At 35.6% G+C, this 24,905-nt stretch overlaps 1 protein-coding gene across 1 annotated transcript in view; it reads left to right on the top strand.

Annotated features, from left to right (window-relative positions):
- Positions 1-496: 496 nt before the first annotated feature.
- LOC124089444 (solute carrier family 5 member 4-like) overlaps positions 497-24,905 on the top strand; it is a 50,599-nt gene continuing 26,190 nt past the window's right edge. The window contains exons 1-6 of the mRNA XM_046439484.2: positions 497-661; positions 1,362-1,433; positions 2,997-3,101; positions 5,062-5,121; positions 8,133-8,237; positions 24,086-24,191. Of these exons, the coding sequence (XP_046295440.1) occupies positions 524-661; positions 1,362-1,433; positions 2,997-3,101; positions 5,062-5,121; positions 8,133-8,237; positions 24,086-24,191 (586 nt within the window). The 5' untranslated portion in view covers positions 497-523. The remainder of the gene's footprint in view (positions 662-1,361; positions 1,434-2,996; positions 3,102-5,061; positions 5,122-8,132; positions 8,238-24,085; positions 24,192-24,905) is intronic.

Below are 24,905 nucleotides of genomic sequence, written 5' to 3'. Positions count from 1 at the left end.
GAGTTACAGATAACAAAACTCTGAGGAGCATAACACAAAGGCTAATTTATATTTTTTCTGGCCCCGGCATCAGAATTTATGAAGGTCATTAGAGCCTCAGAGAGGGTTATTATCTGGCCAGGGAAGGCCAAGATTTGTGAGGCGTCACTAAAGTTTCAGAGAGGGCCGTTATCTGGTCAGAGAGAGCCAGGCATGGGTGAGTTGAAGGCACAGGCAGGCATTTTAAACTAGTTCAGAATTTGCAGTAATTTATAGTAAAGCTGAAATTATCTTTTTATGGCTTTGTGGAGAAATGGCTCCCAATTTTAAGAGAAAATCAGTCTGGGTCTGTCACTACCTAGGCTAGCACTGATCACTACAAGACCAAGGTCTCAGAGCCTGGATTCAAAGGAGAGGTTTAAAGGTCCCCATGCCCAGGAACTCACTCTGATATCTTGCTCTACCTGCTGAGGCTGATCATTAACTCAGTGCTTACATAAAGAAAGGGGCTATCTTTGGGATAAGGACAGCATTGCCTGGAGCCATGGCCAGCAGCACATTAAGCCCCACTACCAAGGCTGAAAATCCAGAACTGCCCACATTGTCAGGGCACATCCAAAATGCTGCAGATATCTCTGTCATTGTTGTCTATTTCATTGTGGTGATGGCTGTTGGGCTGTGGGTATGTGGGATCCCAATGGGCTTCAGTTTGGGCACGAGGGTTGGGGGAAAATGTTTCAGGGTAGGAGAGTATGGCATGAAAAACTGAGATAATATTAACAGTTTTCACAAATGTCATTTCTTTCTATTTGGATCATTCTTCTTGCATGTGATGTGTGACATAAATAATGCTTTTACTGAATTTTTTTCCTCTTAGCAACTCTGTAATTTGAACAATCAGCACTTGGAATTTCAGACTTATTTTGTTTAGCATCTCCAACATTTAGCATAATGAACAAAGATGTTATTTTTATTATATCATAATTATTTGATGGTTTTCACTTTCTGGCTTAGTGAGTTGGACACTTAATAATTCCTGTACATTTATGCTTTTGTTTTAGGAATGAGATTAAGGCTGCAAATTTCCTTTCAATCACAGTTGGAATAATACCTCATATTGTTTTCATAAATGAAATTAAACAGAGCAGCTGGGATAGAGTTGAGAAATATGAATTACTAAAGTCATCTCAATTCTCTTTATGAACCTATATTTTGAGGTCCTCCAAAAATTTTTGTTTTAACAGGGAACTGTTTCATGGAACTGTTTTTCTCTGCAGGAACGCTGAAAACACTGTTGTCAGCACCCTGGCCAGAAGAGGGTCTCTGGGGTCTTTTGTGCATCTGCAGTTCTTTTACCTTCATATGTCTTCTTTTCTGCTCAGGCGATGCTGAAGACCAACCAAGGCACTGTTGGAGGCTTTTTCCTGGCTGGTCGAGATATGTCCTGGTGGCCGGTAAGTGGGGCAGAGTTTCATGGAGATAAATTTCCTGTATTTGTGTTTAAGATTGAATAAAGAAAACAGTAGTAATATTGATCATTTCTGATGTGTTTTGGCTGTTTTCTTAGATCTCTGGCCTCATGGTTGTGCGCAAAAAGATAGTGTCATCATTTATGTGAATGGGTTTAGTCTGGAGTTTAAGGACCCCCAATTCAGTTTTATCTCATGTGCTTTACCCCTGATCCTCATCAAAAATCTTCTGCCTTGCATTATTACTGGTTCCACACATTCCTACATTTCTCCCAATCCTGAGCTAATGATGCTCTTCTTGTCTGAAATAGCCTCTCCTCTTTCAATTCTTATCTTACTCCCTGTTTAATCCACTCTTGCCCCAAATGCCTACTCCTTATGTTCTATGCACTTATTAATAGTGGATTGTGTTCCCTGTGATGGTGTCAATAGTGATGCATTTTTGACTCTTGATCTTTTGCATTTCTGCATTTTGATGTGACCCCCATCCCCTTAGTCAGATTTCCATTTCAGCAGAGGCTTTATCTTTCCCTATGAACTTGGAGAGTGTCAGAACTGGTTGTAAGCAAGTGCTCAGTAAATTATTTTTCACAGATATGCTTACTCATGTAAACAGTATGAAAGGGAATGGAGATTGGGAAATGACCTGCCCAGGATTAACAAAACAGATCATTTATAAGCTGAAAATCAGTTTTTATTTGGGGTGTCCAATCAGACATTGCCTTCTTAGTATTGTTTTATGAAACATTCAAATCTCAATAAAATACATAATCATAAATCAGCTCAATCACTTCTCTGATCCCAAATATCTGAATAGAAGAAGTGATTTTACAGAGGTCTGAAAAGTTGGGAACATACATTTTGTTTGGACCTGACTGCTGTTAATCTATGCTCACTCAGAGGATTTCTCTTCATCTGTCAATCTTAAAAAGAGCAGATAATTCAAAGGAAAGATAGATGAATAAAAAGAAGGATGTGTGGCTGGAAGGATAGAGAGGAATTCCCTTCTAATAAACTTTGTGGTCCTTGCTGCTGATTCAAGAGGCAAGAATTGACAGGAAGTCTGGCAGTTCTTAACCAAGGGCATCTTCAACTTAGAGCTTTTAAATAGATGGATTAATGATCCCTTAAGGCAGGAGTAAAAAAGCTATTCTGAAAAATGCCATATTTTAAGTATTTTATTGTTTATGGGTTATATATTGATTTCATGTAAATTTGCTATTTTAGCATAAAAGCACCCAAGGAGAATGTGTAAACCAGTAAGCATGGTTGCGTTCTGATAAAATTATATATGGGCACTGAAACTTAAGTTTCATATTCCACTTTTCACAAAAATTTCTTTTTATTTTAACTATTTTAACCACTCAAAAATGAAAAAAAAAACATTCTTCACTTTATGGGTCATACAAAAAATGGTGCCCGTGGAACATAGATTGCTGACCGCTGCTCTAAGGAGTAGTGATAGAAACATGTCAACAGCTATCTGTTTTTAAGAAGTATGATTTGGATATTTTCATCCCAACCTTACCCTGTTCTCTTGCATTCCAGATGGGTGCCTCTCTCTTTGCCAGTAACATTGGCAGTGACCAGTTTGTGGGCCTGGCTGGGTCAGCAGCAGCTTCAGGAATTGCTGTTGTAGTAGATGAATGGAATGTAAGTGACATCGTTGGCTTTTTTCTTTAAATCAAACCCATATCAAGATATTTTAATCAAACCCAAACCCCAGGTTTTTCAGGGAGTCTGTAGAAATTATACTTCTCTCTGGTTTTGAAAAAATTTTAATTTTCCTCTCCTTAAGTTTTATTTAACTTTCAGCACCTCTGTAATCCCATTCTGCCAAGGGAATTCCAGTCACATTATTACTCACCTTTGAGATGTTTGTAAAGCAGCTATTCCCACCACATGTGTCATTTCTATATGATTGGATCCCTTCTTTCACTTGACCACCACAATTTCCCTGTCACTTTTTTCTCTCTTTTCTAGACACTATATATGAAGCCCCGAGCTGGGTGCGAAGAATAAAAATATTGTAAAACAATGATCCCTTTTTGTAAGGCTTACATTCCAGTTGAAGAAACAGGAATGCACTCACTACAGTGTAGAAAGTGTTAGGAGAGAAGAATTGACAGTGTATTGAGGGATCTCATAGGGGCACATCCTCTCATAGGAGATGGGTAGTATTTGTACATGTCAAGGGAGCTTCTTGGCATAGATGCCAGAAGAATGAGTACAAATGGTCCAAGTGGGGCTAGATGGAGGCAGTAATGGTAGAGTGAGAGGCAAATGATTTGAAAGATAGTAGACAGAATCTATAAGACTTGGTGATTGAATCACTTAATCCTTTTGTGAATGGTTCTGTTGTTGCTGCACTAGTATAAGCCATGTCCCCTTAATCAGACCCTAAGTTCTTTAAAGACAGAGACAATGTCCTCTCTTCCACTCATACCACCCTACATCTATCCCATGGCTGGGATATGTGATAAATGTGCCATAAATACTTCTTGAGTAAACTGAGTTTGTTTTTGTTGTTCTTGTTCTTTTATCCTTTCTGGTATTTATATACATTTGTGCATACATATTGGCCATAGAAAGATGCTTGTGTTAAAGAAAGTTCTATCCTAGTGAAAGTTTAAACAGATCATCCCTTGATGGCCTCAGAAAGTGACCTTAAGTCATCACAAATGCCTTTGCCTCTCTCATTGAAAATTCTGCCCCTAATTTTATTTTAGTAATATCAGGGACTCTATTATGTACCCAGCATCCGGATACACTTTGTGGACAGAGTTTTGTTTTGATAGTGCTGTGGACTCTGCCTCTGGAGTCCTGTTCAGAGTGACCTACGTCCAACTGGGTGTGATTATCAGGCTGCAGATAACTCAGGTGTTCCATTTTTAGTCTGTGACCTTAGGCATTGCTAATCTCTATGATACTCACTTCTCACCTCAGTAAGACAGGAATAACTGTGCTTATCATACCTGCCTTACCTATTTGTGAGAGTGGCATAAATTATATATGCAAAAACTCTTTGTGAACATTGCATATAATGCTATATTATATTGCAATCAGTATTATACATATAGCAAAATGTCAAAGTCACTAGGAATATTCTTCTATCTCCAAATTCCTTTCTTATTGTTGACCACCACAATTTCCCTGTCACTTTTTTCTCTCTTTTCTAGACACTATGTATGAAGCCCCGAGCTGGATTCGAAGAACAAAAATATTGTAAAACAATGATCCCTTTTTGTAAGGCTTACATTCCAGTTGAAGAAACAGACATGCACTCATAATATATATTATGTATATATTATGTATAATTTTGGCAAGAATAAGAAATTTTGGCAAAAAGTGTATGATCTTCTAGTAGCCAATCTGGGCTCAGATCTCTTATTCTCTCTCTCTCTCTCTTTTTTAACCACTCATGTTCACATTCTCAGCCTTAGAAAAGGAACTTCTGAGCCAAACAGACACAGGAAAGGAAATCCCAGTTTACTGAGGATCATAATTATTTGAATGAGACAGGATCTAAGCAAACTTTTTTTTCAGACTCAGAGATCATGACAATAAGCTACATAAGTCAAGCCTCTTTAACTTTACTCTTTGTTTCTTGTAGGGCATGTATATGGTATTGGTTCTAGGGTGGATCTTTGTCCCCATCTACATCAAGGGAGGGGTGAGTATCTTCCCGTGTTCAAGGTAAATCTCTCAGGTGTATTTTCAGTCATTCTTTTATTCATTCATTGTTTCTTTTCAATCATGAATTGGGCAGTCTACTGCTAAGAACATACAGGTGACAAAAACCAAATTCCTTGCCTAGCAGGGCTCCCAGTGTAGAATGCAACTACAACCAAGTAAGAAACCTTAGTGGCCCTGCATAATTACCACCACGGTAGAAGTCAGCCTGGTACAGGAGTCCTGAAGCTGGGGTCACCCATGTACTTTACGGAAAGCTTCTCAGAAGTGACCTGACCTGAGACTTAGGGATAAGAGTAACTTTTATAGGTAGAAAAATCAGATCATGGATGGTCAGAGAAAATAATACATGGAAGCTAAAAATTTCTAAGCTTGGAGTATTTGTAGGTGAGGTTAATTTTTGGTTAAAATAGAGAGTATATGTGGGAGGGTGGTGGAGATGGAGATCAGTCTAAAGATGTGGGTGGCATTCCATTGTGAAAGGCTGATATGTATTCTAGACTTAAAAACTGTGCCCTGTGTCTTCCTAGAAATGGGCAATGTAGGTTTCAGGCATTCAAGGGTCATGATCAGATTCATGTTTTAAGAATTTCTGTTCACACAACTAAGTGGACAACTGAATTGACAATAAAATTGAGGAGGGGATTCACAAAGGAAGATATTTAAACCTGCTTCAGAGGCTGTAGGAAGGAAGGAGAAAGGAAGGGAAACTGCTTTGGGGGTAGGGGTGACAGGTGTGATTGTAAATAAGAGTTATGCAAAGCTTGTTTATTAGAGAAGCATAAGGACAATTCTGAAGCTTGAAGCTTGAAGGACCTGAATGCATGAGGACACCATTAATGGAGCAGGTGTATTTTCCAGAGGGAAGCCACATAGTGGATGATGAGGAGAACATAGTGGATGATGAGGAGAACAATGAGTTCTCTTGGACATGGGTGAGTTTTGTGCCTTTAGGATTCCATCTTGGTTCATTTTGTGTTGTTTAACAAAATTCCTCAGGCTAGGTACTTTTTAAAGAAAAGAGATTTATTTAGTTAACAATTCTTAGGGTTCAAGAGTCTGGTGATGGCATCTGCTTGGCTCTAGTGAAGATCTCTGATGTGTCACAACATGGTGGAGAGGAAGAAATGGAAATGATTGCAAGCAAAAGGGACTAAGCATGTGGGGGTGAGCTTGCTTTGTAACAACTCACTCCTTCAAGAAGTAACCCAATCCATTTATGAGGATCAATCAATTAATCCATTCATGAGAGTGGAACTTTAACATATTTGCAATCCACTAGGTTCTACCTCTTAAAGATTCTACTACTTTAACACTACCACATTGGGGACAAAATTTCTAGCACATGAACCTTTGAGAGATAAATCATAACCACACCATGGACTTCTCTCCCTAGCCCTCAAAGTTTTTGTCTTACAATGTGAAGTATATTCATTCCATGGGAATAGCCCCCAAGACAACTCATTCCAGCATCATCTTCAAAGTGCAAGTCCAAAGTCTCATCTGAGACTCAAGACAAACTTCTTCCAGTGCAAGCTTGTAAAATAAAATAGTCATTTACTTCCAAGATACAAAGTGGGACTGGGATAAGATAAGTATTCAAATTCCAAAGGGTAGAAATTGGCCAAAGGAAAGAAATCACAGGTCCCAGCAATATAAAATCCAGCAGGTCAAACATTAATACTTAGCCTCTAAATTGACCTCAGGAGAATTTGCTGCTGTGATTTTGCTAGGTTCTGTTGTCCATAAGGTATCTTAGGGAGTGGAGTTGAGTTCCTATAGCATTTCTAGGATGACATTACATTTTGCTGTTCTCTTTACAGTTCTAGCGTACTGGTGTGGCTCCACCTGTCATAGTCCCAGTGGAGACTCTGGTGTCTCCATCCTTGTGGCCAACCTCTTCCCGGCTTCCCAGATTTTCCTTTGAAATCTGTCCCCATTACTCTATAGTCCTTGTACTTTGAATGCCTGCAGAATTAGCACCATATGGTTGCCACGAAGACCCAATGTTTGCTTCCTTGTAGTAGCAGCATGAACTGTGTTGGTTCTAATTAAGCCACTGATATGACAGCAAAGCAATGTAGTGGGCTGTGTGAAGCAGATTACTGAGGTGGCCCTGGTGTAGCAAACCCATGGAGATGACACCAGGTCTAGTCCCTAAAACATTCTGTCCTCCTAAGCTTCTGGGCCTGTGATGGAAGGGGCAGCCTTGAAGATTTCTGAAATACTCCTGAGACCTTTTCCGCATTGCCAGATACACAGCACCTGGCTCTCTTTTATCCATGCTAATATCTTAAGCAAGCAGTTGCTACACACATGCATACATCTTACACACTTTTTCTTCACTCTTTCTTTGGCCAGGTTTTTAGTCCTGCTTCCCTTTTAATTATAAATTATGCCTTTAGGTGATACCACTGTTGTGATAAGAGATTATATATTTAATCTTGTACTTCAGTAATGAAAACCACAAGTATTTATCTAAATAGCAATTTTATGGTATTCTCTATGATTAAATAATCCCTAAAAATAAATACCCAAGTGCAAATTTGCAATTATTTCAATTATTTGTGCATTGTATAATCATAATTATTCATTATTTGCAAGTAATATTGTTTTTAATGGATTGCAACTTTATTGGTAAAAATAAAAATTACTTGTTGAATTGAGGGTCTACCAGGTATTTGGTGTTCTTGTAGGTACTTAATTAAACCCTTTACAGATGAGAAAATAGAGATTCAAAACTATTGTCATTTGTCAGAGATCATAACATCCAGTAAATGTTGGGGCTGGAGGATCACCCAAGATGGTCTGCTACCAGAGCCTGTATTCATTCTGGTTTTGTCATCTTACCAAGGAAATGTGCCTTTCCGATCTCTGTATTCCCAAGGCACAATGTGCAGTATTTAACTGCCTATAGGTGCTTACCGAGTGTTGAACAATCTGAATGCAATAGGTCTGAAGATGAATTCCTGTTGATGTTTGTCTCTGCAGGTGATGACCATGCCGGAATATCTCAGGAAGCGATTTGGAGGGAAGAGACTCCAGATCTACCTCTCTGTCTTGTCACTCTTCATCTGTGTGGCTGTGAGAATCTCTGTGAGTTCAGTGCCTTCGGGAATTTTAGCCTCAATAGTTTGCCTGATGGGACCAGAGTGCTAAGATCAAAGAGTGGGAGGTATAGACTTTTGATAACTTTTTATGGGGTGGATCCAATTCCCTTAGGTCTTTCTACAGAGAATTAATTAGGAAAAGGGTGAGGTTTAGACTCCCTGTATTTATAGACTACTAGATTTTTGAATCATGAATGTCTCCAAAGTGTAAACATACCTTCTCAAGAAAAATATGAAAAAAGTTTTATACAGAAAGAATAAAATGTCTGATTCAAGTAACACTGCTCTCTAGCAATAAAGAAGAGGGCTTTTCTTGTCTGTTGCCTTTGATGCTGCATGATTTGAATCAAAATCACAAATGAAGTTAAATAGAAATGAAAGACACAAATTCAATTTGGAAACTGAACAAATGTTTTATTGGAATGAAGCAGAACTGAGGCTTTTATAACAAAAAGGGGAAGGGTGAGTACATAGCTCAGCATTCTTTGGAAACTGAAGTTCAGCATATTTGGAAATAAGCAAGGACTGAGTGAGCCCAGTGGTAGGAAACTGACTCAAATCAGGGTGGTTAAAAATTCTGCAGATCCATGGACATTTTCATGCTAAGGGCAGACTGGTCACTCTGTGAACTATCCAGGTCTGTGGGGATATTAAGGAAGTACCAGTTTTTCCATTTCCAGTTCTCGCTACTGTGTTTGTGAGCAACTTATCCCTGTTAGTAAGGTACTAAGGCCTCCAAAGGGATTTTTGCTTTCTTTTTGACAATTCTGACTTTTATTTTATTGACAATAAACTTCTTATTCTTTCTCAGAGCCAGTCCAGGTTTAAATTTCCATTTTCAACCTTGATTATCACACACATGAACTAGAAGAAAAGTATATTATATTATTATGCTGACTTTTAAAATTTATCCTATTTTATCTAAGATCACTGCTGTAAAACTGGTGCCACAAATAAATGTTAAAAGAATTTAAGACCTTTTTTAAAAGTTACATTTCTCAGAGTTATTCTCAGAAAATGAAGAAGGGATTTGAAGATTCAGTAGCACTTGTAAAAAAAAAAAGAAGAAAAGAACCAATAAAAAAAATAAAGAACAAAGAAAGAATAATTCCTTTGCTCTTCATGTATCAGTAACTAAAGAGATAATCTCATTAAATTTACAATTCAGATAGGTATCCCAATATTCATGAGAGAAAATGCTGACCCTCATTAATACTCTTCCATCAAGCTAAGTCAATGTTGCAATAAATTGCTTAGATTAGGTACCCTCCCCCCTTTTTAACTAGCAAAATGTGGGCATCTCCTAGTATTTATTAAATATTATTGAACTCAGTGTTAGGGTAACAAAGATTCCTGAGCAATGTGAATTTATCATATTGCTAAGGAGATAAGAATTCAATACACAAAATAGTCTCTTATGATAATACATGTAAATATAAAAAAATACAAGCTGAACAAGAGTGTGTGGAAGAGTATAGGAATCATATAGGAATCATATTGTTCACATTCAGAAAAGGATATGGTCCCTGCTGGATGGAACTGAAAGTCATTTTATAGAGGGGCCATTTAAGTAATCTACAGAACAAAGAGATTAGAAGAAGCAGAGGGAAGCTGAGGAGCCTGTAGGTGTCAGGGGGCTTGGTGCTTGCTCTGTAAGTAAGTTGAATTACAAATCTTTCAGTTTTCCTCTGTCGCATATACTTCTTTATGGGTCTGAAGAGCAGCAACAGGTACTAGGCAGAATGACAGCAGCCAGAGGAGTCTCTGAGGGATATCCATCCTAGAGTGGAGGGTTCCTTGTGGTGGAAGAGAAATGGAATGTTGTGTATGGTGCAGGCAGTGTGTGTGTGTGTGTGTGTGTGAGTGTGTGCACGTGCGCCTACATGTGTATTTTATTGTGCAAGGTCTGTGGTGAGCTACAAAGAAACCACAACAGGAGTTCATTCTTGCCTGCAAGATTAGATTTTAAGAAATATTAATAATTATTAATCTTAGCTATGATGATTTGTGTACTTTTATACTCTGATAACAGATTTTACACTGGTTACTTATTAAATGCATCACTATGAGGACTTAGGTTGAAGCAGTTTTCAGAGATCACTACAGTCCACATTGAAAAAAAAGGTCATCTTGTTTATTTATTCTCAACCTCCAATAACATAAATAAATAACATAAATAAATTGAGAATAAGTTTTAGGCATACTGTCTTTTAATTCCTAAGTATTTCAGTTTGCATTTACTGAAAACATTGATATTCTTTTAGAGAACTACACTGGGAATTTTCAAATCAGAACCCTAACTTTGATACAAACTATTACCTAATCTGTTGATCTATTCAGATGTTGACAGTTGTTCCAGTCTTGTCCTTTTTAGCAAAATAAAATTCTATAACTGTAACATCATAGTTCCTCTTTATAGTGAGAAATATTTTATGATCAATGTGAATGTAGTTAATATCCTTGAATTGCACCCTTAAAATAGTTCAAATGGCAAATTTTATGTCACATATATTTTACCATGATAATATAATTTCAAAATCACCAACCTAAAGACTTCATGGAACTGTAAAATAGAAATAAAAATCAAGACATTATTAATAAGATAATTTGGGTTTAAAAATTTTAATTGACATATAATAATTGTATCTGTTTATGGGGCACACTGATATTTTGATATATTTATATAATTATAATGTGTAATCAGCATAATTATTATAGGCATCATTTAATTATTTCTTTGAGCTGCAAAAATTTAAAAACCTTTATTTGAGAAACACAATAAATTATTGTTGAATATGATTATTCTCCTATGCTATAGGATACTAAAATTTATCCTTCCTATCTTTCTGCATTTTTTGTACTTAATCACCAGTCTCTGTCTACCCTCCTACCACTCTACCCTTCTAAGTTTTTGGTAACCACTCTTCTACACTCTACTTCTATGACATCAACTTATTTAGCTTCCACATATTAGTAAGAAAATTTGTTATTTGTCATTCCCTTCCTAGCTTACTGTGCTTAACCTGATGTTTTCCTGGTTCATCCAGGTTATTGCAAATGACAGAATGTTAGTCTTTTTATAGTTGGATAATATTCCATTATGTATATATGTCACTTTTTTTGATGGACACAATATCTTTATTTTATTTATTTATTTTTATGTGGTGCTGAGGATTGAACCTATTACCTTACACGTGCTAGGTGAGTGTTCTACCACTAATCCCATTGAACTACAACCTCAGCCCTGTACCTCGTGTTTTATCCATTCATCCATTCTTGGATACTTAAGTTTACTCAATATCTTTGCTATTGGGGATAGTGCTGCAATAAACACGGGAGTGCAAATATCTTCAAACTACTAATTTCCTTTCATTTGGATGTATACACAGCAGTAGAATTTCTGGATCACATGGTAGTTATTTTTTTTCAATTTTAAAATTTTAATTTGTTATGTATGACAACAGAATGCATTATAATTCATATTACAGATATAGAGCACAATTTTTCATACCTCTGGTTGTACACAAAGTAGAGTCACACCATTTGTGTCTTCATATATGTACTTATGGTAATGATGTCCATCTGATTCCACCACCTCTCCTACCCCCATCCCCCACTCCCTACCTCTCCCTCCCCTTTTCCATTTTGCCCTATCTAAAGTTCATTTAATCCTCCCATATCCCCCCTCCCCCCGCCCATTATGAATAAGCATCCTTAAATCAGAGAAAACATTCGGCATTTGGTTTTTTGGGATTGGCTAACTCGCATGGTAGTTTTATTATATTTTTTTTGAGAAATTACCATACTGTCTTCCATAATGTCTGTACTGCTTCACATTGAAACTAACAGTGTATAAGAGTTCTCCTTTCTTCTCATCTTAAATATCTTGTATTTTCTTTTTAATTTTAATGCTAGCCAATCTAATTTGGGTGAGATGATATATAATTGTGGTTTTGCTCTTAATTTTCTCAAAGATTATTGACATTCAGCATTTTTCATATACTTTTGAGCTATTTGTCTTCTTTTGAGAAATATATATTCAGATATTGTATATATCTTAGATATTAACCCCTTGTTGGTTAAGTAGTTTGCAAATATTTTTTCCTTTTCTGCAGATTGTCTCTTCACACCATTTATTTTTTCCTTAATATAATCCCATTTATCTAACTTGCTTATTGTTTCTGGTGCTTTTAAATCATATAAAAAAATCTTTGCCCATACCAGTGCTTTGAAGTATTTCTATTTTTTTATTATAGTTGTTGCAAAATTTCAAGTCTTATATTTAAGACTTTGAACCTTTTTGAGTTGATTTTTGTTATGGTGAGACATAGAGGACTAGTTTCATTCTCTGTGTGTGGATATCTAGTTTTCTCTGCACCATTTATTGAAGAAACTGTTCTCTATCCAATGTGTACTATTGGTTCCTTTTTCAAAAATCAGTTTATTGTAAAAATGTGGAGTAATTTCTAGGTTTTATCTTCTATTCCATTGGTCTATGTGTTACTTTTATGGCAGCACCACACTGTTTGAGTTACTGTAACTTTGTAGTATGTTTTGAAGTCAGATATTGTGATGTCTCCAGCTTTGTTCTTTTTGCTTAAAATTCTTTGGTTACCAAAGCCTTTGTAATACTCATGGAATTTAAATTTTTTTTCTATTTGTGTGAAGAATGTCATTGATATACTGATATAGAATGAATTGAATTTGTAGATCACTTTGAGTAGTATGGACATTTTACCAATATTAATTCTTCTAGTCCATGAATGTGTGATGCATTACCATTTTTCTGTGTGCTCTATAATTTCCCTCATTGACATTTCATGTTTTTCACTGGAGAGATCTTTCACTTTCTTGGTTAAATTTATTCCTAAATTGATTGATTGTTCCAGGGATTGAACTCAGGGGCATTCGACCACTAAGACATATCCCCAGTCTTTTTTTTTTTGTATTTTATTTACAGACAGGGTCTCACTGAATTGCTTAGCACCTTGCTTTTGCTGAGGCTGGCTTTGAACTCACAATCCTCTTGCCTCAGCCCCCTGAGCCTCTGGGATTACAGGCGTGTACCACTGCACCCGGCCTTAGATATTTTTATAGATGTTGCAAATGGTATTGCTTTCTTGATTTCTTTTTCAGGTAGTTGGTTTTTTTATGAGATGGATATTTTAACCTTTTTATTACAAATCAAAAATCAAATTACAGCAAAGTTATATAATTGATGCAATTCACAAATACTAAGTGATGGAGTCAATATTCAAATGCAGATGTGGAAGCACCTTTCTTTTTTCAGTATTTTACACTTTTCCCCTATTACCTGGTCATCTGATTTATAACCCAGCTCTCCTTCCCAGTGTTCAAAGATTAACTGAACACAAATTACAAATGACTGTTCCTCTTTAATCTTCAAGGTAGAGTTAGAAGAGCCTATTCCTGCTATCAGCAGATGCTATTGAAGGCAGGAAGGAAGTGCAAGGTAGGTTGACAGAGAAAATCCACAAATGTATACTCCATTTTTGTGCTCTATAGAGGCATCACTGAGAGGCAAAGAATTCTGGGAAGAATTCAAAGGTGGCACCTGTGAATTGTGAAAGAAGGAGAACTCAGGGGAATGTTCGGTGTGCATTGAATGCCTGCCAAATGTAACCTCACAAGTGAGAAATTGAGTTTGCATTGGTAGTTTGTATGTAAATTGCATTATAGTAGTAGCAAAATTTCAAGTCTTATATTTAAGGCTTTGAACCTTTTTGAATTGATTTTTGTTATGGTGAGTCATAGAGGACTAGTTTCATTCTCTGTGTGCTAATTTTTGTATATTGATTTTGTATACTACAATCCAAATGAATGCTGTTTTCAGTTTCAATGTTTTTTTTTTTTTGGTGTAGTCTGTTGGGTTTTCTATAAAGGAGATTACATTATATGCAAATAGTGATCATTTGACTTTCTTCTTTCCAATTTGGATTCCCTTTATATCTTTCTCTTTTAAAACTGCTTTGGCTACAAAATTGCAGCCAAAAAGAGTGAAAAAAGTGGATGTCTTTTTCTTATTCCAGATCTCAGAGGAAAAATTTTAAACTTTTCTCCTAAGTTGAAGTTAGCTTATGGGTTGCTGTTCCTTGTATATACCTCATTTGTTTAGAGCGTTTATCATGAAGGGGTGATTAACCTAATTGAAGGGCTTTTCTTTCCAACTTTGTTACTATTTATTTATTTTTATTGTCTTTGTTTTAAACTAAGACTTCTAAAATAATTTTTTTTGGGGGGGGGTACCAGGGATTGAGCCCAGGGTCATTTAATCATTTAACCACATCCTCAGCCCATTATTATTTCTTACTTGGCCTCACCAAGTTGCTGAGGGTGGCTTTGAACTTGGGATCCTCCTGACTCAGGCTCTTGAGCCACTGAGATTACAATATATACCACCGTGCCTGGATAGAACAATTTTGAATAGAAAAGTTGATGGTAGTCATCCTTGGTTCTGAGTCTAAAGAAAAATTTAAACTATTTTATTATTGAGAATGAGGAAAAGGAATTAAGAAGATCCTATTCCAAAATGTGTGGCTCTGGTATATTGATTGTTTTGACTTAAAAGCATGTGAAAACAGCAGGTACAAGATCATTCTTGTGAAAGAGTCTTCCCTGTACCAGAAGAATAGCATCATTCTTATTGTCAAGGACAGATTTCCAAACCTTGTTAAACTGATTTATCTTTCTAGTCACTTCTCCACCCAGTTTACTACCATACCCAAGTCTCTTTGCCATCTCACATTTACACAATTTGTTACTCTAATTCATGTGTTCAATTCTGCATAGTTAGGTCTTCATTTCCAATAGCTAGGCTTCCAATCTACCTATTAAATAAGTCCATATGATTTTTTCCTGTTGGCTTTTCTTATTTTTTATGTTTTATTTGTTCATTTAAGTTATACATAATATTAGTGTTCATTTTGACATAATTATAGAAGCAGGGAATATAACTTGCTCCAATTCAGTCCCTAGTACTTCCCTTTCCCTCCCCATTCTCTCCCTCTGATCCTCTTCTTCTACTTTAGTAATCTTTCTTCTATTTATTTATAATTGTTTAAATTACTGCATTGTGCATAAACATAAAGGTGAAATTCACCATGGTATATTCATATATATACACAGAAAAGTTAGGTCAGATTCATTCCACCATTCCTCCCTTTTCCCACCACTCCTGCCTCCCCCTCAATCTCCTTCCTCTACTCCATTGATCTCTCCTCTATTTTCTTGGGAATTCCTTACTCCTTTTCCCTCCCCTCCCTTATTTTTGTCTAGCTTATGCACATTAGAGAAACATATGACCCTTGGCTTTCTGGGTCTGGCTTCTTTCACTTAGCATGATGTTCTCCAGTTTTATCCATTAACCATAAAATGCAATGATTTCATTCTTCTTTAAGTAAAACTCCATTGTGTATATATACCACATTTAAAAAATTAATTCATCTGTTGATGGGCACCTAAACTAGTTACATAGCTTGGTTATAGTGAATTGTCCTGCTGTAAACATTGATGTGGCTGCATTCTTAAATTATGCTGATTTTAGATCTTTGGGTATATGCCAAGGAGTGGAATAGCCCAGTCATATGGTGATTTAATTCCTAATTTTTAAAGGACTACTGATTTCCAGTGTGGTTTTACTAATATGTAGTCCTACCAACAATATATGTGTGTACACTTTTCCCTACATCCTTGCCAATATTTGTTATTTGTGTTCTTGATAATTGCCATTCTGACTAGAGATAAAATTTTCATGTATTTATTTATTCATTTAAAAATTTCCAAGCCTTTAAAAATTTTTGTTCTTTTTAGATATACATGACAGTAGAGTGTATTTTGACACATTGTACATACATGGAGTAAAACTTTTAGTATCCCATTCATGTAGTTTTGATTTGCATTTCCCCAATTGCTAGATATGTTGAATTTTTTTTTTCGTAATTTATTAGTCATTTGTATTTCTTATTGGGAGAAGTGCCTGTATAGTTCTTTTGGCCATATATTAATTGGGTTTTTAAATTTAATTTAATTTTTTTTGGTTTTAAGTTTTTTGAGTTCTTTATATTCTGGATATTCATCCCCTGAGAATTGGGTGGCAAAGATTTCCTCCCTTTCCATAGGCTCCCTCTTCATGCTCTGTTTCCTTTACTGTGCAGAAACTTTTTAATTTGATGGTATCCCACTTACTGATTCTTGGTTTTATTTCTTATGCTTTTTTTCTTTAATTTTCTATAGTTTTCATTGTAGAGGTCTTTCACCTCTTTTGTTGGGTTGTATTTCATTTTTCCTGAAGTTATTTTGAGTGGGATAATTTTCCTAATTACTCTTTCAGCTGATTCATTGGCATATATAGTAATGCAATTGATTTAGGGGTATTAATTTTATATCCTGATACTTTGATGAATTTATTTGTGAGTTCTAGAAGTTTTTTGCTGGAGTTTTTGGGTCTTCTAAATATAGGTACATATTGTTGGCAAATAGGGATAGTTTGAGCCTTCTTTTTTTTCCTATTATTATCCCTTTAATTTCTTTCTTCTGTATAATTGCTCTGGCTAGAGTTTCAATGATGATGTTGAATATAAGTGGTAAAAGAGGGTATTCCTGTATTTTCCCAGTTTTTAGAGGGAATGCTTTAATTTTTCTCCATTTAGAATAGTGTTGGCCTTGGCTTTAGCATATATAGCTTTTACAATGTAGAAGTATGTTCCTACTGTCTCTAGTTTTTCTAGTGTTTCGAAAATGAAGCCATCCTATATGCTATACTAACCTAGGTCTTGGATCCACTTTGAGTTGAATGTTTTTTTTTGCAGGCAGAAAATGAAGCCATGCTATATTTTGTCAAATGCTTCTTCTGCATCTATTGAAATGATCATATGATTCTTGTCTTTATGTCTATGGATGTGATGAATTACATTTATTGATTTCTGTATGTTGAACCAAACTTGCATTCCTGGGATGAACCCCACTTGATCATGGTACATTACTTTTTTAAAAAAATATTTTTTAGTTGCAGTTGGACATGATACCTTTACTTTATTTATTTATTTTTATGTGATGCTAAGGATCAAATCCAGGGCCTCAAATGTGCTAGGTGAACACTCTACCACTGAGCCACAACCCCAGCCCACATTATCTTTTAAATATGTTTTTGTATGCAATTTGCCAGAATTTTATTGAAAATTTTTTCATCTATCATCCAGGGATATTGTTATAAAATTTTCTTTCCTTGATTTGACTTGGTCTGGTTTTGGTACAGATTGAGACTGGCTTCACAGAATAAGTTTGGAAGGATTCCCTTCTTTTCTATTTCATGGACTGATCTGTGGAGTACTGGTGTTAATTCTTTTTTAAAATTAATTAATTTATTTTAACTGGGTATATATGATAGCAGAATGCATTTTGATTCATTGTATACAATTGCAGGACAACTTTACATTTCTATGGTTGTACATGATGTGGTGTCACACCTGGTATTAATTCTTCATTGAAGGTCTTGTATAACTCAAGAATCTATCTGGTCCTGGTCTTTTCTTGATTGGTAGGCTTTTAATGGTGTCTTCATGTTCATTGTTTGAAATTGATCTGTTTAAATTGTGTATGTTCTCCTGATTCATTTTAGGCAGGTCATATGTCTTTAGAAATTTTTTGATGTCTTCAAGATTTTCTATTTTATTGGAGTATAAATTTTCAAAATAGGTTCTAATTATCTTCTCTATTTCAGTAGTGTTTGTTGTGATATTTCCTTTTTTCATCATGAACTTTAGTAATTTGAGTTTTTTCTCTCTTTGACTTCATTAGCATGACTAAGGGTGTATCAATTTTTTTATTTTTTCAAAGAACCAACTTTTTGGTTTGTCAAATTTTTGAATTGTTTCCTTTGTTTTAATTTCATTGACTTTAGCTCTGGTTTTAATTATTTCCTATCTTTTACTGCTTTTGATGTTTATTTGTTCTTTTCCAGGGCCTTGAGATGTAATGTTAGGTCATTTATTCATTGACTTCCTATCCTTTAAAAATTTTTTTAGTTGTAGATGAACACAATATCTTTTTAAATTTATTTTTGTGTAGTGCTGAGTATTGAGCCCAATGCCCCACATGTGTGAGGCAGGTGCCCTACCACTGAGCTATAGCCCCAGCCCAACTTTCTATTCTTTTAATGAATGAGCTCAATGCAATGAACTTTCTTCTTAGCACTGCCTTCATACTGTTCCAGAAATTTTGATATGTTGTATCACTATTTTCATTTACCTCTAAGTATTTTTTAATTTCATCTCTGATTTCTTCTGCTATACCTTCATCATTCATTAGTGTATTATTTAGTCTCTAGGTAGTAGAGTAGCTTCTATTTTTTATTTTATCACTGATTTATAATTTAATTCCGTTATGTTCTGATAGAATGCAGGGTAGTATATCTATTTTTTTTGTATTTGCTAAGAATTTCTTTGTGGCTTAAGATATGGTCCATTTTAGAGAAGGATTTGTGTGCTGCTGAGAAAAAAGTATATTTACTCATTGACAAATGAAATGTTCCATATGTGTCTGTTGTCTAAATTATTGATTGTATTATTTAGTTCTATAGCTTCTTCATTTAGTTTTTGTTTGGAAGATCTATCCAGTGGTGAGAGAGGTATGTTAAAGTCACCCAGTATTATTGTATTGTGATCTATTTGATTCTTGAAATTTAGAAGGGTTTGTTTGATATACATAGATGCCCCATTGTTTGGGACATAAATATTTAAGATTGTCATGTCTTGTTGATATATCTTTCTCTTACACAGTTTGAAATGTCCTTTTTGTCCATTCTGATTAACTTTATCTTGAAGTCCACTTTATCTGATACAAGGATAGAACCCCCTGCTAGTTCATATGATCCATATGAGTGATATGTCTATTCCCATCCTTTCACCTTCAGTCTGTGGCTGTTTTTGCCTATGAGGTGAGTCTCTTGGAGATAGCACATTTTAGGATCTTTTTTTTTTTTTTTTAAAAAAATCAAATCTTACCATCTATGTCTTTTGATTGACAACTTTAGGCCATTAATTTTCAAAGTTATTATTGAGATATGATTTGTATTCCTGGTCATTTGGTTTATTTCTGGTTTTTATTTGAATTAGTTTCTTTTTGATTGACTATTCCTTTAGTGTAGTTCCTCCCTTTGTTGGTTTTCACTTTTAAATTTCATTTCATCTTCATAAAATGTTTTGTTGAGAATGTTCTATAGTGCAGGCTTTCTAGTGAATTATTTTAACTTTTTTTGGTGGAAGGTTTTTATTTCATCTTCAAATCTGAAGCTTAATTTTGCTGAATGTAGAACTTTTGATTAGCATCCATTTTCTTTCAGAGCTTGATATATATTATTCCAGGACCTCCTAGCTTTTAGGGTCTGGGTTGAGAAATCAGCTGAGATCCAAATTGGTTTCCCCCTATAGGTAATCTGATATTTTTCTCTCTCAGCCTTTAAAATTCTATCTCTATTCTGTATGTTAGGCATTTTCATTATAATGTTGGCCTGTTGTAATTTTGTACATTTATGGTCCTATAAGCCTTTGTTTTTGATTTTCTATTTTATTCTTTAGGTTTGAAAAAATTTCTGATATTATTTTATTGAGAAGATTGTGCATTGTTTTGGCCTGTGTCTCCACACCTTCATCTATCTTGATAAATCTTAAATTTAGTCTTTTCATGTTATCCCACAATTCTTGGAAGTTCTCTTCTTGGTTTCTTACCACCTTCTCTGTGTGGTCAACTTTATTTTCAAGGTTATGTACTTTGTCTTCATTTCCTGAGGTTCTGTCCTCCAAATGATCTAGTCTATTGGTGATGCTTTCCATTGAATTTTTAACTTGATTTATTGATTCTTTCAGTTTGAGGATTTCTGTTCAGAATTTCTATCTCTGTATTAAAATGATCTTTTACCTCCTGAAATTTATGTCTGATTTCACTCCTTACATTGTCCTTTATGTCATGGATCAGTTTATGCACATTCTAAACTCCTTCTCTGACATTCTTCTATTTTGTTGTCAATGGATTCTATTATTGGAGCATCTGGTTTGTTTGGGGGTGCTTTGTTCTCTCTCTCTCTCTCTCTCTCTCTCTCTCTCTCTCTCTCTCTCTCTTTTATGTTGTCCACTTGTCTTCCCATCTAGCAGTGCAGATCTTAGGCAGTACAGTTTCTACCATGTAGATTTATAATATTCCTGAAGGTTTCCTGAACCTTGCCTTTAAGGGGGATACCAATATTAACAGTACCCAATGCAAACATATATAGACTTAAACCACATAGCTCCTATTAAGATATCTACAGTCTTGTGGCAATAAATATGTTCAGCTATCGCCTACAATATAAACAGTAAGTTTTCAAAGGGTTTACAATTTCAAATCATAGACAAAGAATGAACAGAAGTGGTGTAAGATGTGAGGTTATGAGGAAGGAGGAAAAAAGATAGAAGTAAAAAATTATAGGGAGAGTAACAGAGGAATTAATAGAGGTTAACTGTTAGCAGGAGAAAAGAGAGAAAGAGAATCCAGGGAAAGAGATAAGTGAGAGGAAAAATATGGAAAGAGATAAGTGAGAGGAAAAATATATATAAAGTAAAAATTAAAAAAAGTAAAAATAAAAGAACACAACAAAACTGTAACATACTCTTCAGACATCCCAGTCTCAATAAACTGATGGATGAAAAATACTTGGTTTCAAAAATAGTAGAAATATGAGAGAAAAAAGAATCTCAAAATTTTGACCAATTATTTCTCAGCTTCCCTTCTCAGCAGTTAGGTGGGTTTGTCTGGAATTTGATGCTAGCTCCACCCTCAGGATGGTGGGGGTTGCTATGGTGGGAGGGTTAGTCCTGGGGCAGAACATCAAGGCTCTATTTTTTTTAAAATTTTATTTTTTAGTTTTAGGTGGACACAATATCTTTATTTTATTTTTATGTGGTGCTGAGGATTGAACCCAGTGTCTCGTGCATCATGCATGTCAGATGAGTACTCTACCACTGAGCCACAACCCCAGCCCCTCAAGGCCTGTTTTTAAAGAGAATTTGGGCAGTTATTTTTGAGATTTTGTATGATTTGGACTATTCTGGTCCCTTCAGAACCTATCAAGGAATATTTATACTCACCCACTAGTCATTAGAGCAAAATTATTTTCACTATAAGCTAAAGTTCTAAAATTGTCCTATTATGATTCTCAGTGAATAACTATTTGCTAGGTGAGAATGTCTAATTCTAAGGTTCTTCAAATACATTTTTGTATCTCTACTTTCCAATTTTGCTACCATTTAAATATTGTGGATAACATTTATCTGTTCCCTTGTATTGCATTTTAGACTTTGTGGAAATGCTTAATTTTGTTGATTTGACTAAATAATTACTCTGTCTCCTTTAGAGATTCAAAACCATGTGGCCCTTATTCCTATATGATCATAACGATTTCTTTGAATTTCTGAATATTACTATTATATTTAATTTAGTAAAATCCTATGACAGCTGCTAACACTATGTTAAGCAATGTAAAAATTGAAGTAATGCTGCATGTGTTCAAATTCTATGCATGCCACAAGCTACCTGTGTGACCTTAGATAAATCCCCAGAACTTAGATAAATCCTTAGATGCACAATAAATGTAATAAAGATATCTCCTTTACATAGAGTTTGGAAAACAAAAGATGATAGGAGTAAATTCTTTTGGGCTTGGGGGAAGAAATAAATCCTAGAAAACTTAAGGTTCTCCAGAACAGAAGGAAAAATTACCCCATTCATCTCTTGGAAAAGACCCAACCTGTAATTCCTTATAGCTTAAACTTTTGCAAAATAGAGAACAAATTTCCACATTAATCTCCTGAAACAAACCCAATATTGTATGTGATTTTACAAAATAAAAACACATATATAAATAAAAATCAAACAAGAATATCATGTGAAATAAATCTATATCTATCTATCTACTCTATCACATCAAGAGTATTCTTTTTTTTAAATTTTTTATTGTTGGTTGTTCAAAACATTACATAGTTCTTGATATATCATATTTCACACTTTGATTCAAGTGGGTTATGAGCTCCCATTTTTACCCCATATACAGATTGCAGAATCACATCAGTTACACATCCATTGATTTACATATTGCCATACTAGTGTCTGTTGTGTTCTGCTGCCTTTCCTATCCTCTACTATCCCCCCTCCCCTCCCCTCCCCTCCCCTCTTCTCTCTCTGCCCCCTCTACTGACATTCATTTGTCCCCCTTGTATTATTTTTCCCTTTCCCCTCACTTCCTCTTGTATGTACTTTTGTATACCTCTGAGGGTCTCCTTCCATTTCCATGCAATTTCCCTTCTCTCTCCCTTTCCCTCCCACCTCTCATCCCTGTTTAATGTTAATCTTCTTCTCATGCTCTTCGACCCTACTCTGTTCTTAGTTACTCTCCTTATATCAAAGAAGACATTTGGCATTTGTTTTTTAAGGATTGGCTAGCTTCACTTAGCATAATCTGCTCTAATGCCATCCATTTCCCTGCAAATTCTATGATTTTGTCATTTTTTAATGCAGAGTAATACTCCATTGTGTATAAATGCCACATTTTTTTTATCCATTCATCTATTGAAGGGCATCTAGGTTGGTTCCACAGTCTTGCTATTGTGAATTGTGCTGCTATGAACATCGATGTAGCAGTGTCCCTGTAGCATGCTCTTTTTAGGTCTTTAGGGAATAGACTGAGAAGGGGAATAGCTGGGTCAAATGGTGGCTCCATTCCCAGCTTTCCAAGAAATCTCCATACTGCTTTCCAAATTGGCTGCACCAATTTGCAGTCCCACCAGCAATGTACAAGTGTACCCTTTTCCCCACATCCTCGCCAGCACTTGTTGTTGTTTGACTTCATAATGGCTGCCAATCTAACTGGAGTGAGATGGTACCTTAGGGTGGTTTTGATTTGCATTTCTGTGACTGCTAGAGATGGTGAGCATTTTTTCATGTACTTGTTGATTGATTGTATGTCCTCCTCTGAGAAGTGTCTGTTCAGGTCCTTGGCCCATTTGTTGATTGGGTTGTTTGTTCTCTTATTGTCTAATTTTTTGAGTTCTTTGTATACTCTGGAAATTAGGGCTCTATCTGAAGTGTGAGGAGTAAAGATTTGTTCCCAGGATGTAGGCTCTCTATTTACCTCTCTTATTGTTTCTTTTGCTGAGAAAAAACTTTTTAGTTTGAGTAAGTCCCATTTGTTGATTCTAGTTATTAACTTTTGTGCTATGGGTGTCCTATTGAGGAATTTGGAGCCCGACCCCACAGTATGTAGATCGTAGCCAACTTTTTCTTCTATCAGACGGCATGTCTCTGATTTGATATCAAGCTCCTTGATCCATTTTGAATTAACTTTTGTGCATGGCGAGAGAAAGGGACTCAGTTTCATTTTGTTGCATATGGATTTCCAGTTTTCCCAGCACCATTTGTTGAAGATACTATCCTTCCTCCATTGCATGCTTTTAGCCCCATCAAGAGTATTCTTATAAACAAATACTCAGTACCAGTATCTTTAAGCATCATGGTAAAGAAAATGTTCTCAGGACACGTCCCATAATTTAATAAGTACCTTAATTAGGCAATGAATTAAGTGCTATGAGAATATAGAAGAGAGAGATAAAGTTTCTGTTTGAAGCTTTATGGAAGATATTGTTATAGAGACATCTAAATGGGAGCCTTAAAGAATGATTAGGAGTTTACTAGGAAAAGAAGGGAGGGAGAATGGACATTGGAGCAAAGAACCCATAGAAGTGAAATGCATGTTTCTTTCCCATCCCAACTGTTCCGTTCCCTTTTTAGACAAGTATATTTTCTGGAGCCATATTCATCCAGCTGGCCTTGGGATTGGATATTTACCTGGCAATCTTTATCCTCTTGGCTGTCACTGCTGTTTACACAATAACTGGTGAGTCTGCTAGTGTTTTACACAGTATGTTACCTTCTGCTTAACCTATCCCTGCAATTAGTAACCCAGTGTTAGCCTTGTCATTGTCAAGGGAAGGATACCATTTCATTTCCTTTATGAGAGTCAGGCACAAGATCAGAAACATGAATAGTAAAAGTAGTAAAGAAAAAAGAATCCTCAGTATTATATATGAGTACTTTGATTAAGAAAAGTGACATTTTATGTTTGGTATCCAGATTATCATTTAGAACTCAGCATATCATACACATGGAAGGTTGAGATGAAAAAGAAGCTCATAGATTAAAAATACAAGATGAGGTTTAAATGAATACAATCATTGGTTAGGAAAGTAGATCTGGAGCAATAAGTTGGTTGTGGAGAAAAGGTGTGCAGCAATAGTTCAAGCAGGCTCTCAATCAGGTTTTTTGGTTTAGTGTCTCATGCATACAAATTTATGAAAATTAAACTATACCACTTGAGTTGGACAAAATTTAAAAAATAGCTGATAACTTGAACAATAAAAGACATTTCTGAGCCAGGCATGGTGCACAGGCCTGTAATACCAGTGGCTTGGGAGGATGAGGCAGGAGGATAGCGAGTTCAAATCCAGCCTCAGCAAAAATGAGGCACTAAGCAACTCAGTGAGACACTGTCTCTAAATAAAATACAAAATAGGGGTGGGTATGTGGCTCAGTGGTCAAGGGCCCCTGAGTT

This window comes from Marmota monax, unplaced genomic scaffold (genome assembly GCF_021218885.2).
Source record: "Marmota monax isolate L192 unplaced genomic scaffold, Marmota_monax_Labrador192_F-V1.1 WCK01_AAM20220418_F8-fsc00253, whole genome shotgun sequence".
In the NCBI taxonomy this organism is placed as follows: domain Eukaryota; kingdom Metazoa; phylum Chordata; class Mammalia; order Rodentia; family Sciuridae; genus Marmota; species Marmota monax.
This window is presented reverse-complemented; position numbering and strand designations above follow the sequence as displayed.